This window comes from Eurypyga helias, unplaced genomic scaffold (genome assembly GCF_000690775.1).
Source record: "Eurypyga helias isolate BGI_N326 unplaced genomic scaffold, ASM69077v1 scaffold9355, whole genome shotgun sequence".
In the NCBI taxonomy this organism is placed as follows: domain Eukaryota; kingdom Metazoa; phylum Chordata; class Aves; order Eurypygiformes; family Eurypygidae; genus Eurypyga; species Eurypyga helias.
This window is the reverse complement of record NW_010252082.1, coordinates 123,169-139,736: the sequence shown is the minus strand read 5'-3', so window position 1 is coordinate 139,736 and position 16,568 is coordinate 123,169. Positions and strand designations below refer to the sequence as shown.

General features: G+C 42.4%; 1 protein-coding gene across 1 annotated transcript in view; it reads right to left on the bottom strand.

Moving 5' to 3' along the window:
- Positions 1 to 7,723: 7,723 nt before the first annotated feature.
- KCNG4 (potassium voltage-gated channel, subfamily G, member 4) overlaps positions 7,724 to 16,568 on the bottom strand; it is a 17,550-nt gene continuing 8,705 nt past the window's right edge. The window contains exon 2 of the mRNA XM_010152225.1: positions 7,724 to 8,509. Within this exon, the coding sequence (XP_010150527.1) occupies positions 7,724 to 8,509 (786 nt within the window). The remainder of the gene's footprint in view (positions 8,510 to 16,568) is intronic.

Here is a 16,568-nt window from a genome sequence, read left to right as displayed (position 1 = left end):
AAATGTGGCAGCGTTACATGGGTTTCTGTTAGTTTGTCATGGAAAGTGTCTTGTAGATTGTTCTAGCTCTCCATGCTTCTGCAGGGGACAGTGCAGACCAAGACTCAACTAAAAGGAGATTACAGAAGGGGATGTGTGAAGACAAAAGCATGACAAAGATCTCTAGGTGATTCTGGGTGTAAATCTGAGCATTTAGAGTACAAAAGGATGCAGTTGGAGGAAGAACCCAGAAAATCTCAGGTTGTATTTGTTACGGTGGGCAGGAAGTCCTTTGGAAATTACTGTACCGAGGAGCTTAGTCTACAGAAGGAATCTGACAACTTTTAATTGAGTTGCACTAGATGCATGCTTGAAGACAGGAGAGGGATAAGAGTGGCACGAGGAGGAGTGAAGTGAGTGCTATTGCTGTACTGTTATGTTCAGGGTGCTCCAAGACTTTTGGGCTGGTTATTCTTGCTCTCTGAATAAAATGAGCATCAAATGAAGATCTGCAGTCCACAGTGCTGCTTTTAAGCCAGGGTTGAGCAAGCAAACAGCTATGACTATATCAGCTTTCCTCTCTGATAAGCATGCCCATACAGAGCAGGGTTAGCACCTCCTTGTAGTTTTAACTGCAGTGTATTCTCTCCCATGCTCAGGAGCACAATTGTCTAACAGTGGTTTCTGTGTTGGAATATTCCCTGCTATTACAGACCCTTTGGTGGCCCTTCTTCTCTCTGTTGGCAACAGAATGAATGAGGAATTGCATCCCTTTTCTCCCAGTTTCCCACCCAGAATCAGCCACGGTGCAAATCTTTGAAGGTCTTAGAACTCCCTCCCTTTTGGAAATGCGGAGTTTTGGGAGCGTTCGGTGTAGCAGTTTCAGAGAGTGCACGGTCTGTGTGTTTTTTAGGAAGATCAACATGTATAAGAAACTACAGCATGCAGTGGGAGGAATGGAGATAAGAATGGAAATACAAAGGCTTGTGTTTGTGCCTGGGTTTGCAGTTCTTGTCAACAGGGTGCAGGGTCACACTCCAACAAAACTTGTGCAGCCTGAAGTGTTGGTCGTGGTTTGTGGGAAGAGGAAGGTTAATCTTTCCCTTTAGTCTTCTGATTGACTTTTTGACATTTCAGAATCACTCGATGAAGGAAGGGAATGACAGCGAACCTGCTACAGCAGCGTGGAAGTGCTTACACCTCACTCTCAGCTGTGGTAAGTTGGTTTAAGTCTATGGATTTTTAAGAGTGATACTGATGGGCACCACATCGAGGCTGCTTTCCTTTTTTCCTTTGTTATCCCAAGCTGAGACACAGAAGTAGGCAGTGTGAAACAGGTCTTTTCTAAAACCAGTCGGAATCTGTGTTACTTCAGTGAAAATACGAAAATTAACTACCTTATCGTAATATTTAGTTGCACTTCCTAGAGTTTTCAGTGTAGTTGGTGATTCAAACTCTCTAGACTTTCCCAAAGCCAGAGGCACTTAGCAGCTCACAGGAATTATCCAAAAACCTGCTAAAACAGGCCTTTACTTCACTGTTATTTCAACAAACAGTGATTAAGGACCAGCAAACCTATTATCCTGTACTGCTGACATACTTTGCTCTTTTGGGAGATAATTTGAAACTGATTTATCTGTTGTTCTGTGTAGTGTTCCCTCCAATATTCTTGCTCTTGAAGTGTATTTCTGTGGTTCGGGTTGGATTTGGTTTTTTAATGCCACTTGTGTAATAACTCTGAGGAATGGACCCTCGGGTACAGTTTTATTCAGAAATGCAAAATTCTGTAGACAAAACGCAGTTTTAACTTCCATTAGAAAATTTCACAGTCTCTGAATCACTTATCACATAAATCTATTTGACCTTCGATTTCCCTTAAGTGTCTTTGCATCAGTATGAAATTAGTCTAACTTGTTTAAGCCTGAATACTTACACCGTAATGAGCTGATAGCGTGATCTTTACCATGACTGTACTGACTGCTGCTGGGTGCAAGCACCATTGCTTATGGTATTTGATCTGTGTATGATCCTATGTGTCAGACTTGGAATTACAGACAGAGCTGGTTTCAACCTATATGGTTTCACCCTCTCTTTCCTAAAAATATCCTGTAAAAAACGTAGTAGTTGTGCTGTATGAGTCTATTAATGTATCTTTGCTGAATCACAAAATACGTTTTTGTCTTTAATCATGTGCAGCTTGTAGCTCTGTTGTCTCTCTGAAGCTTTGAAATTTCCTGGAGTTTGTTGTCTTCGAGCTGAGATGATTTTTGTGAAATTCTTATGTAAAATTCTCTCAGGGGTAGAGCAGCTCTAACTAATTTGATGTGGAACTAGGCAGTTAGGAAAGCTTTGGGATAGGTAGGAAAAAGTAAAAGCATCAGACTAATGAAAACATGTAATTGGAGAAGTAGATCCTCGAGGCATAAATTTTTGATTGTCACCTGCTTTGTTGTTCTGGTGAATGTATTTCAAGAAATGGTGATTTGCAAGTGAAGTTTTAATTAGAAGATTTTAACGGATATTTTCCTAAAAGACAGTGTGAGACACTTAAAGGACAGTACGAGAACTGTTGATTGGAGGACATAAGCACTTTCTTTGTTTTATTAGTATTCACTGTTCATGAGTGCAATCCTATTATCTTCAGTATTTGTCACACAGTACCTTTAAGGTTATGAATTTCTATTCTTAAAGGAGATGGCTTTTTGTCTAGCAAATGACCTGGATGTGGAGTTCAAGCAGAGGGTGGAACAGCAGCAAATGATTGTGCTGTTTGTCTGAAATTAAGTGAAACATCCTTGGATTCTCTAGGTCAATACAAATTGTACCCCATATCCTTTCACTTTAGCCAGAAGGATGATTCTGTACCACTCCATTTCTTCTTACTGAGAGCAGTCACGATTTCTTGAAAACTGATGAAAGAAATTATTTTGAAGAAGCTGAGATAAAGCCTGTTGACTTGTAGTTGGTGCTGAACTGACCAACATTTGGCTGAATGCTGGAACTGGCAAGCAGGAAGACTTAGATGATGTTATGACTTCATTATATGCTTGCATAGAGTTCTGTGCTAATACGTTAAATCCTAAAAGATTGTTTTACACAAAATTGTCAGGTATGAAGCAGTAGACCTTGTCATTTAAGATTTAAAAATTTTAAGTGTTGTTTCAGGATGATTAAGTTTTATTACCTAGTTATGGAACTTATTACTGGTGATATAACAGACTATAACATCCAGGAAAGAAATACCCGAAGGGGCTTTTATGGCCCTTCCCTTTGAGACATAAGCTTGAATTTTACAACTGGTGTAGTTATGGCAGTGATCAAGTATGGAAATAATGAAATCTGAGCTGGATTTTTATCCCTCTTGCTGAATCTACAGTATTATTCCACTAAGGTGCTCCCTAAGACCTTCTGCTTGGTGCTGATGATTCAGGCCTGCAATTTTGACCTGGTTTCCTTGGTACTATTGTGAATGCCAGATCTCTCTTATAGTGAAGTAGCTTTGGGTTAGGTTTTTACCCCTCTGTGAGCTGTTCAGGGAGATCAGATACGGGCATAAGAACTACAGGAACACAACTTTGGGGAAAATAGGTTTTTGAAAATTAGCGTCTGTTGGAACTAAAATGGTAAGGACACACGGAGGGAACGGAAACGCCTTAGTTCTTTCTCTTCATCATCTCTTCCTTGTGTCATTTTAGTCGTCCAGAAAAAACCAGCAGAGTAACCTTGAGCCATAGACTGCATCCCAATATTGCAAATTAAGAACTGAAGGTTTCTAACATGATCTGCACCCCATGTGCAACAGCCAGTTTGCCCAGGCTAGTCAGAGAGTTCTGCAGAGCTCGGCTGAGCTGAGTGCTGGTGTCCCATAAGGAGTGAGGAGCGTTCAGCTCAGTCCTTGTGCTTTGCCTGCTGGGAGAATCGGGTTGAATGCCCCATGTCGGAGGCCAGCAGAGAACCCAGCGTGCATACTGAGTACCTGAGATATTCCCAGCCTTGTCCCATTCTGAGGGCTTTCCAGGTATTGTGCCATGGCTAGGACTCATGGAAGCAGTGAAAGCCCATTTTAGCTTGGATAAGCCATTGCTACAGAAGCAAAACCATTCACAGGACAGGATTTAATACTTTCCATAAAAAGTGCTAGAGAGATCTAGCTTTTTACCATGCAGCAACCAGACTCCATTTAGGAAACATGAGTATTATATCAGCCTCTTATCAGTTTTAACTTTGGCACGTGACTAATAATTTATTACTTGTAGAAGTAAAAACTTTCTAATGCTCCTTCAGGGAATGTGCTGTACTTTTCATTTCCTTGACCTTCTAGGTTTTCATCGTTATTTATAGATTACTGCAAGGTATTAAAATAATTTTCTGAACAAAAAAAGGGGTAATGCTTTTCTAGCAGGGAAACTGATGGGAGTCAAAGAGGAGAGACAGCTGGAGGACAGCCAGGAGGTATGAGGGCTGCAATGAGAATTCCAAACAACGCACAGAACCCCTGCAGAGATGTGTTAGGTCAAAGCAAAGCCTTAGCTCCTCAGTACTACTTCAACATCATAGCAAATTTCTATATAGTCTGTGATCAGAACCCATTCGCTGTGTTTTGGTTCCAAGTCAGACTAGTAATGAGAAGGGTGCTGTACTGGGTTGTCACGTGATTCTGTCATGCCCTGGCTGGTTTGCGGAGCAGGGTATCCATCGACTTCCCACAGCGAAGCAGCAAGATGGGGTGTTTTGTGTGTCCCCTATTATACAGTAGAGCTGTTGTATATCAGAATATCAACTCTAAGCTTAAAAAGAGGCATAATCCATTGGTGAGGGCTGAACAACATGGTTTCCCCTCGATAATGGGGGCTGTGCCTTTGCTGCCTCTAGGATACAGATCCAGGGAAAAGGCTTTGAACTAAAAGAAGCTGCATGCCAGGCACCTAAACTGCTCTTTTAATTAAGTCTGGTTATGAAATGATATGATCTTGGCAACAACATTAGCTGCTAATTGTAACTGCTTGTTCTGAATTTGTTACTCAGTTGAGTTACACAGGAACTAAATGTTCCTCTCAACATATTTTTCCCTGCCTAGTAACACCATGAATCATGAAGGACATTTTCTGTGAAAGCTGGTGTAGCCCAGACCCAGACATAGGAAAAGATTAAGTTAGAAACAGAAATAAATGGTCCTTATTCTGCTGAAAGTACAAGCATGTACATCGCTGTTAAACACTAGTGTGATTTTTTTTTTTTGTTTGGTTTTGTGTTTTACCTCCATGTTTCGGCATATTCTTACATTGTGTTTTGCAAGAACTTACACAAGCTTAAATGCTTGACTGAGCCAAGGTTTGGATTGCTGTGAATTTGGATGCGTGTTATGTCCACAGCCCCACCTACGTCACAGAACCTGTTGGACATTAAGCACTTACAAGCACTTGGACAGTAAAAGCCACAATATTTTTCCAGCTATCTGCATGTTTAGGGCAATGTAGCTGGGCTAATTAACTGTGGGACCATGGTGAACTAATTGCTGAACTAGCAAGAAAACTGTGAATTAGGAAAAACAAGTCAGTTGCACTACCTAATTGTTTGTATTTCTAAAGAATGTGTCAGTGGGGAGAAATGTCTTTTTAAACATGTGGCTATTTTGTGTCAGGATACATGTCCTGCCAGGGTTCAGTCAGCAGGGAGCAAGCACTGTCCTTGGCTCTCCCAGACCAGAGGGGCAGAAGTGGACTGTGCTGGGTATTTTGGCAGTGTGCAATTGTTTTTCCTAAGAAAATTGCCTGGATTTTGTCTGGTTTGCCATCTAACTAGTCCTGCTGTAGAAAATTGCTGGCAAAATTAAATGCTAATTGGAAAAAAAAAAAAAATCAGATGGACCTATACATAAAGCAGCAGAAATTCCACCCATTTTGTGGCCAATATAAATGCCTGTCATCTAGTGTTGACTTGTTCCAATTGTGTAGGAACATCCCCTCTATAATCTGCTACAGTTTCTCTGGTTTAAATCATAGGGTCAATAGCAAGATAAATCCAAGAGATTAATTTGAGTCACGTGCTCCAAATTGTGCCAACAACTGTGCTTTTCTGTACTTAAGCTATGCAGCGCAGTGAGGATAGTGTCTAAAAACCCAAACTCCCAAATGCCTGTGTGGGGTTGCATAACTGCAAGTGCCTGTGTCTGTACATCCACGTGGGAGAGGGCTCACAGCGCCTGGGAATACAAGATAAATCCAAGAGATTAATTTGAGTCACGTGCTCCAAATTGTGCCAACAACTGTGCTTTTCTGTACTTAAGCTATGCAGCGCAGTGAGGATAGTGTCTAAAAACCCAAACTCCCAAATGCCTGTGTGGGGTTGCATAACTGCAAGTGCCTGTGTCTGTACATCCACGTGGGAGAGGGCTCACAGCGCCTGGGAATACCCTTCTGTGCCAGAACAGTGCCTGTACACTGGAACTGAACAGTCCCTCCACCGAGCTTTGCTCTGTCCCAAGGTCATGGGGACCTTGGTAAGATGTAAGAAATGGAATAATGAAAGCTGAAAATGGGATTAAAAAATAATTCGGGCTTTGACTTATCTCAGGACTTCAATACATGCCCAACATTCCAGGTGTTCTGCGGGTAGCCGAGCTGCCACAGGCCCTGAGCATGGACCAGGCCTGCGTCTCTTGGGATCCGCTATCACTTACTGCATTTACCACGTCTAAATGTGGAATTGTGGGTGATCGTCTAGATTATCCCCTGAAAGAGCACTGGAAACTTCTCTGTAGTTCTGTCTCTTTCTTCTGGCCATGCTTGAATATCCCAAAAGGAACACCTCCCATTTGCATTAGAAAATCATTCCCACTGCCTCTCTGGCAATTGTTCCTCTTGTTCTTTACTACTTACACCTCTGGATACTTCTGACCTGTCATCTCATTTTCAATAGCTGTTTTTTATCCTTCTTCCAGAGAAGACATTGCCATTCAGTAAAAAAGATGACGCCAACTCTTTTTAACGTGGTCAATAAGCTCAGGTTTTTTATTCCTCGTTATTATTTTAAATAAGTGTATGAAAAAGAAGTTTGAAAACTTTTGCTGTCCAGTATGAAATGCTTACAGTTTGCAGACCGCAACTGCATTTCAAGCAGGTTCTCTTGCAAACACGATGTGTTTTATACAACAGCAGTGCAATTCGTTATTCATAGATTGATCGTCTGGCTACAGGCAAACTTTGAAAGCTTTCACATACAGTGCTTTTATTTTAAGCTTATCAGTGGCTTTAGATACAGAATTCAGATTTGTATTGAGGCGTCTCCTGTGTGCCTGGTGGACGAGCATTGTATAAACAACCCTGGTGCGTAGCCCTGGAAGAATCCATTCTAAAGCTTGGCTCAAGATGTTAATTGCAAGAACATCGGAAACTCAAAGGCAAAGTAACAAGTGTATTTGTGCCAACAGAAACTGTTTTGTTGGTTACTGGTTGGATATTAGGTATTCAGCAAGATACACGACTGGCAGAGACACAGTTTATTCTTATTAGTCACAGAGAATGCATATTTATTGGCGAATAAACTCTGACTTTTGACAGTCGCCAAACCTCCAGCTCTGTAGAGATGCGCTGGAGCTGGCTGCGCTGGCTTGACTGCTTGTTATACCTAGGCTGGCAGAGAAGAATAGCGTCGTACCCTATGCTGTTGCTTTGCTTTGTGGATATGTTGATGTACGTATGTGTGTATTTCTTCTCCTGTTCTTGGGAAGGTTTTATAAGCAGGCTTAGTTCCCTGTGTAAATGTATTTGATTGGTGATGCTTGATCCTCCAGGATCAAGCTGTCTGTGTCATTGAAGGTGTCGCTTTCACCGGAGTTATTGGCATTTTTCACTCTGTTTAGCCGAGATTGCAGCCGTTCATGTTCTTTTCTCAGCTCCGAGTAGGAATGGGAGAAAGTGTGGAATATTGATGTTGCAGGAAAAGACATGATGAGAATCCCACTGAGGATGCTGCTCAGAGCCACCATCTGGCCTGGGACGCTCCGTGGGACCATGTCTCCGTACCCCACCGTGGTCATTGAAATGATAGCCCACCAGTAAGAAGCGGGTATGCTGGTGAATTCAAGCACCTTCCCAGATTCATTCTCGGCGAGATAGACCAAAGGAGAAAACAGAGTGACAGCCACGCATAAGAAGAGTAAAAGCAGGCCAAATTCCCGTGTGCACCTCCGAACTGTGAGGCCCAAAGTTTGCAAGCCCAAGGAGTGTCGGGCAAGGCGCATTACATACAAGATCCTCAAGGCACGTAAAACCCGTAGCACCAAACCAACCTTCTCCAAATATGTGTTGCTGCTTGGCCTGTCATCCTCCTCATTTGAGTCATCCTCTGAGAAGATGAGGGAAACGTAATAGGGTGAAATAGCCAAGAAGTCAATGATATTTAGGGGTCCTTTGAAGAACTGACACTTGCTCCTTGCCTGAATGAATCGGAGGCAGAACTCCAGGGAAAACCAAGCCACACAGATGGTCTCTATGACGAAGATGTAATAGCACTTCTGGGAACACTCGCCCTGACACAAAACAAAAAGAGAATTAAATAAAAGAACAGTCTGTGAACCAGCATCCAAAAACACTAAGGAAGAAGGAATATGGATCTGTTGAGTCAGTGGTATCAGAAACGAACCAATCCCAGCCAGCAGGTAGTCGTACAGCAGCCACGTTTCAATGCTGTGTAGATGTGAAATGTCTGACTGAACAGACATATCTACCTGCTTATTTTTATTATGTTGCTCCTTCCAGTCTAAATGAATGACATTTGTGTCCGCATAAAGTCTTGGCATGCAGCCTATAAGTCCCAAATAAGTGCCACTTTCTGCTCTCAGACAGAAATTAATTTAAACTCGACTGGCTTATAAGCCTGTACAAAAATCAGTTTCTCTTCAAAAGAAAGATTAATGTTTGAATGTCTCTGTAAACTCCTGGTGCTGTTCAATTCATGGTGTTTTCACAAATGCTGTGTCCTCTGGTGCAATTAAGAGTGGTTCAGAGAAATTCATTAAATCATCTGTTTGCTTGGCTCAGTTATGCCGTATATTAATCATGCTTCTTTCTGTACATGCAAGTAATCTAAAGGAAAATAAATATCCACCTGGGGGGTGAAATTTGCCTTGAAGAATCCTCTCCCAGTACTGAGGCCACACGCTACAAGCAGTATTTTCTCAGTTTTGTCATAAAGGAATTGCTTTAGTTGAACTACCTTGGATTCTCATTTTTTATTTTCCCGAGATGAACTTAAAGAATGAAACCTGTTTGGGCTTATTCCAGTGAAACAATGAGGCAAATGTAAATTAACTCATAATTCTTGGGGTAAGCAAGTGCCCACGTTGAGCTTTGTCCTTTAGTGATGGGCAGCCACTGGGTTTCACCCATCCAAAGAGCGAGCTGCCAGGTGGATGGTTACAGGTGAGGTGTACGTACTGCCTCCGTCACATGTGCAAGTGTCTGCTTACTGTGTGCCGACTGGCAGAAAGCAAGCCAGGTCCTGACACCGTGGTTTGCTTTACGGAAGATAAGAAATAGCAATGAAAGCAGCATGTACTGCTTGGCAGCTGGACACCTCCCGCTGAGAGGAACACATTGTTTTGAAATACCTGTGTCACTGCTTTCTTACCCGCCCTGTCTATCCTGTTGATAAATACATTCCTGTACCCCTACAGAGAGTTAGTAAGTTCTTAAGAAACCTGGTCTTGTGATTGGACTGATGCTGGTGTTTTCCCTTTTAAGCATCATGGGGAAGTTTATTGAAGAGTTCCACCTAACCTGTATGATGCTTTCACAGTGGCATGCTGCTATTTACATTAAGTTCTTGCATCGGTGCAAATATTTGGATTACAGTTCTAATCTCACACCAGTTCAAGTGAACTGGAGTCTTTCATGGGCTTTAGCTGACTTTGAAGCACATGTGCTTTTCTTTGCTGAGCATGTGATCGTAACACTGGCATATGAAGTGTACCGTGCTTGAGTTGCTGGTGAAGATGAGAAATGTCAGCTCTAACTGGGAACCAGAGAAAGGCATTGACTAGGATTGTAATCCTTTGAAATTCCAGGTTGGAGTCAGTGTATGGGTTGTCACTGCATGTTCCAGAAAAACAGATGTAGAAGGCAGTACTTAGTTTTAGATTTTTAAGGTGCTTGAAAATTTGTATTTAGCAAATAGCTGTTTCCAGCTACAACTTTGGTACCAAAGGCTTAGCAAGGTTAAAGAGTCTTCGCCTTGTGTTCTGGCAGAACAGGGATGTTCACAGCTGCAGAAACTAAGCAGAACTAGGGGATGACAAAGGAGGATCTCTGCAGAGAAGGAACCTGCCTTTAGGAGAGCAGAGTAGCCATGTCTTATTTGGGAATAACTACAGACCTTGGTTCGTGAAAGGCTTTTTTGTAATTTCTGTAGAATGAGGTCAGGGCTGCTGCATGCATCTTTCCTGACAGCCTGTCTCTGGAACCAAGCATTTTAGAGGAACAGTTCCTCATAGAGTGTTATCCATTCTCAGCCAGGTTTCATGATCAAAACTGATTATGGAATTTTCTGTGGGAAATGCATACCCCTACTGCTAATGAAACTCAATACTGATGTTCAGGCACCTTCCACATTGCAATGCGCTGTTGGTTTTTAGCTGTCCCTTGTGATAGAATTACGATTATTCTTGTAACAGGTCTTTTTGCTCAGGCAGTGTTTATACCATTGGCTATCTCAGGTTCCCCTGGTCCACTGGTGACATACCTGCTTTACCCTCTCTAACCCTCAGAACAATTTAGCCCTGAAGCCCCGCTTGGGGATTTCTCCTCTTTCTGAACAGCAAGCTGTCAAGGTCGTCGTTTATCTCTCAATGGAAACAGCGCAGAGGGTAGTGAAGACTCAGCCCTGCTAGAGGTACGCGCAGGGGATCAGGGTATAGCCCCATCTGAAGTCATTGCCATGGCAGTGCCTCGGGTGCATTGATGTTTGCCGAGCTGCTGACTTGGCTTGATGAGATTGCTTGCCATCAGCAGTGGTGTTAGGCAGTGTTCACTTTTCCTGAGCTGTAAATTACTTGTACAGTGAGCCTGGACTCTGTACAGACCCGCCTGTGGTCACTCTAGTGATATGGCCTGTGAATTATTCATTGTTCCCATCAAGATTTAGGTTATTTTTGTTCTGGGCTGCATTTCCAGTATATCTATTACTTATTTACCTTCATACATTTACAGGTGACATTGCTCACAGATCATCGTGTAGCTTTCGTTACTCCGTCCTTGGAAAATACAAGAAATGTCGTTTGCTGGGAGTTTTAACCATTAAGATCTAGGCTGTATTTTGAGTTGAGTGTGAAATTGCAAGGTATAGCATTGCAAGGACTGGTTGGGAGATTTTTTCCTTCTCTTCATCCTCTGCTGCCTCAGAATTCCCCATGGAAAGTTATATATATTTAGAGAAAGCAATTTGTGCAGTCAGCTTCCTAAACGTGTATTTCATTGTTCAGAAGAGCATCCTGCAAATCAAACTTTTAGGGAATGTTACTGTGCATTTTATTTCTCCTTTGTGCACAGTTGTGGATGCAAAGGATGGCAAGTTCTCCCCTGTTAGCACACTTTGTCTTTTTTATGTACTTTGCAAAAGACATTTCAGGAACGTTTGCCTACGATTCAAACCACAGTCCCTGTTTCTGCTGCAGCAAACAAGAGTGACAGTATCACAGCCGCTGACACTGTGAGTAATGCAGAGAAATCTGCGCTTCATTTTTTTGGAAGAGGCACAAGAAGGAATTGTTTGCTTTAGCCATACCTACACTAGTCAAGGCATGCAGCAAAACCAGCCCTGTGTCTCAGAGGGAACTGATTTATCCATGCAGCACAGTAGTTCTGTCTGGAGGTGACACACTGGAGCCCTAGAAATAATATAGCTGGGCTACCACCTCACAGCAGGGGTGTTTCACTCCAATATATGTGATGTGTGGTTGATACAGAATATCCCTCTCTAATTTCAGTCTCTTCAAAGATTCTTGATCCTTTTGAACATCCTGTTCAAAAGCAGCCAATGTTGGAATAAGAGGAACAATATCTGTTTCTCCTAGTATTTTTGATGATGATTAGACCTGGGAGTGCTCTGTGTTCCACTTAGTTGCCCAAAGAGCAGGCAGGCTAACACGATGACTTCAAATACTATGTTCTTGCCAAAATACGGATGTCTCTTGTGTCAGTGGTGGACTTCAAATTTGCTGTTGTCACCAAATTCCCATCAGATATTAGTTACTGTCAGCAAACTGTCAAATTATGGGCCAAATACTCTCATCCATGAAAAGGATTTCTGCATAAATGGCCAATAAAGGAGTTTCCATGCCATAACAGCTTCTATATATTTCCTCTTCTTGAACAAAGCAAACACATTGGGGAAATTCCAGTGATCAGTGCCTGCCAACGCCAAACACAACAACTAACTCTCTCTTGACCTCGCCATTAACTAGAGCAGAATTCTGAGCTTTTGTGTTCATAGCTTTGAGTCCAATTTGTCACTGAGTCCTTCCTCCTGACTGCATTTCCACATCCAAAGTGCCATGGTGTAGTACAACCTGTAAAAGCTCCGATCCATTACAGTGTTGACTGTGAACATGAGGGGAAGATGAGGTTTAATTTAGAACTGACCACAACATATTTTGGGTGGGCTTTCTCAACAAAACCCTCTGACATGTTTTAGACCGCTGTAGCATTGATCAGTGTTCAAGTTATCATTGACTCTGATGGGAGAACAGTTATCACAAAGCCACTGGTGAGTCTGTATCTAACTCTTTATACTTTATGCATCCTGCAGATTTGCTTTCGAACAATGAAAGAATTTATCAGGATTTATGGAACTTGTCTCTAGCTGAAATTGTACAATGTACTATATGAATGTAATAAAACGAGTGCCTGGTATTCATCTTATGTATGAAAAGAGTATTTGGCTCACCAATGAAGGAAACATTATTTTGTATGTAAAAAGATATATGCAGAGCCTGATGCCTGAAATATTGATTTCTCAAATTTATAAACCACCTTAAAGAAGCAAAGTGGCTGTTTCAAACTTCTGTACCACCACAGATAATGAGCAATTCATGCTTTCTTTTCATTATTGCCTTCCCCTGTGTAAGGCAATGGCTCATTTTCTGCGTTCTCGTATGGTTTACAGTGTTACCATAAAATTGCTTGGCTTACAATGCTTCTATTAACTTCTCTTTAGATATGAAAAAATAAGTTTATAATAACATATAAGAAGGGCAGTACCAAGTCCAGTTATTTCAGTGCCTGAGAAAACATATGCCTAAGGCAAATCTCCCAGCTCCTGTTTTCCACTCCAGAGCTTCCTGAGTTGAAGGCAGTGTTCGTGTAAGCAGACTGGATGGCTCTTCCATAAAGTTTGGCCGTTCTTTTGCCTGTGGTCTCTTGCATGGACACTCGCCTCTTTGCTTTGAACTAGGTTCCCGCTAGTTTCATGTGAGGCCCCTGAGCTCTGTCACTGGAAGGGATGCTGGCTAACTGATGGGCATTTACCCCTTTCCTGCCCTTTGTGATTCTGTAGACCTCTGTTGTAGCCACTGTCGTAGCATGTTCCCATCCTGAGGAATTCTGCCTGCCTTAGTCCTTATGTGAAGTTGTCCCATTCTTGTTCCCTCTCTCTGGCTCTTTTTGAGCTGAAAGGGACTGAGGCTGCAGTTTTAAAGTGTGGGTGAGCTGTAGGTTATCTGATCAAATTTATATCCAGTTTGTGGTCAAGAATTCCATAAATTTTGGGGTTTTTATTGTGTATGCTTAAGAAAAGTTTAATCAAGTTGTATCTACGTAGGGACAACGCTTAGAATGTAATACTTCTAACAGAGAGAGGTTGTGTGACTCCGTAGGTGTTACTGCAGCTTTCTTGGAGTAGCTTTCTTTGAAGCTTCAGGAATTCATAGAATCATAGAACCATAAAGATCAGCACCTCCGAGGCCAGGACTGGCCAGGGTAATGTGTGGCAGCTAAACCTCAGACCTCAATTGCACAGGTGAGTTCAGAGAAGAGTAATGTACTCACCAACGGTGAATTCAAGCTAAATGAACTTGACGTATGTGCTACTCACAAGATAAAATAAATAGCATAAATTTCCTGGGAAAGTGCCCCCTTAGTTTACAAGGAAACATTAGTTAAAGCATAATGATATCTAGGGTTATAAACAAAGCCAGATCTCAGAGCTGTGCTGCACTAGCTATCTTACAAGAGAGATAAATCTCCTCTAGTGAAAATAATATCTTTACATGCATCAATAATTGTAGCAATGCCCAGAGAGACTGAAACAGAATTTCCCCTGCAGAATATCTATCTTGTCTATCCACCTTCCTTCCCAGATGCAACTCACTTTGTTACATTTTCTAGACCAAGGACTTACTCTTATGCCTTCAGGTTCTGCTCAGTGTTGACCATTTGTGTCCCATTTGGTTGCACTCTAAGACACTTAGATTTAAAATATACTATGGAAAACTCATTCAGAATCATTACCTGCTGTGCTGATTAATTTCCTGCTGCCAAAGATATAAACCCCAATACCTTTTTCACTGGATATTTGCCCTTTATTCTATTGTAAGGTGCTTTTTCATGAAAGCTGCAGCAAACACAAAACCTGGAGGTAACATTGCACACTTTGATATTATCCTCTTCTAAATCTGTTTGAGGATTCTGTGCATTTGAACCTGAGTCTGTGTGGCCTGGTAACAGCTGAAGGCTGTGTTTCGCATTGATGGAGAGGGTTTCAGACTTTACCTCTGGTCCCTCACCAGTATCAACTGGAACAGAACTGTTCTTTCTAATCCCCTGCAGAGCACTACAGAAATCAGTGGATTTGATGGCAATCAGTGACTGAGTACTGACCAGCAGGCTAGCAAAGTGTGGCACCCTTCTGCAAAGGGGCATTATATCTCTGCCTGCTCTGTATTGTGGCCATGGCCTCTTCATGTTTTGTTACTGATTCTTAAAAACAAAAACACCAAACAAATCCTTTGTAAGCAATTTCTGGACTGAAAAAACGGGGTCTGAAATTATCAGAGAACAACAGAGGGAAGCATGCAAAGTTTCTCTTTAGTTGAGGAAAAGTGGGGTGAAAATCCTGTTTTTTCCTTTGCACTGGAAGTGCAGTACTGCAGCTGTACTGGGATGGGAACAGGGCAGGTACCACCTTTGCCCTTGATACAACTGAACTTCTGTGGAAGCGATCTGGACCTCTCTTCCGTGGTGTGTGATTTAGGATTTCACACAACAGGTAAACAGGGTGAATCTGAGACACGAGACAGGCAGACCTGTAGCGTTTCTCATGATCTCCTTTCTGTGCTCGCCATTACCACTGTCCATGGTGACATTAGTGACTGTTTCTTGTGCCAAATAATCCATGTCCTAGTTAAATGGTGAAAGTTGCACCAATACTTGTAGAACTCTGCTGATAAATACTGCTGGATCAGTATATGGATTATTTCAGAATCGGGTCATCCCTGCAGGGATATTTTCAAAGCTCTAGACTGGAAACCAACATCTACATCAACTATATGTACATATGTTGCTTAGACAGCAACAGTTGCTTAGACTTATGGGAAAAGCAAGTAATATTTAGGAAGCCACATTGATAAAAGTCCTTGAACCCAGCTAGAAATCATGACACCATTATTCCTGGGATACATCTATGGAAACCAGCTGGCTCATCATCATAAAACAAATGAGCTGTGGCCAGAACGGATCTGAAACCTCTTCCCAGCTAGATCCACCCTAGATGCAGCAGCAATTGCTTCCGACTAAAGGCTGATACAGTGTTCAGTCATCCATACTAAACAGTCCCAAAGCAAAGCAGTGAAGGAACTCGCAAAGCACTGTGCTTAGCTCTTCCCGATTCGGACTCCTGTTGGAGTGCTAAAGGAGAGCTTCCTTAACTATAGGACCTGGACCCATTTAGCACGCTGCACTCAAAGGGTGTGCTGCCGAAACATCATCTTTCACCCCAGAAACGTGCCTGGCAGCGTGGCTGATGCAAGGGCACAATCCACATCTGCTAAACTCACACTGGCATGTCCAGATTTTATTTGGCACATTCAAGTACAGCCGGTTACTGCTCAAATCCTCTGATCCACACACGGTTTTGTGGACAGGGGCCAGTGTCCACTGAAGTAGGAGCAGATGGGATCAGTCTGTGTGGTGGCTATCGACCTGCCTTCTGCCTGCTTGTGCTATCCAACACTTAGTAGAGAGGCTTATCTCAGCAAGACTGCTCTTCTTGCAGTCTGGCCTTTTGGCCCACTCAGAGAAAAAACATTCAGCCCTTTATGTGGAGGATTTAGAAGCAAAACTCACAGGAATTTTCCTCTCTAAGCCCAAGGTTGACAGTTCCCGGGCAGGATGCTGTTTTCCAGCACTTCTCAAGGTTATACATGGATACTGCATCCTGGCCAACAGCTTCTCCCTAGTCAATCCCCTCTGTGGAAAAAAATACAAGCTAATGTAATAGTGAAAAACCATGCTTTGGTTCTTGTTGTTGCCAGCCCACAAATCCAGGGTGGTGGGTCTACAGGGTGAGATCACAGGTCTAGGGAGTAGCGAGGAAGA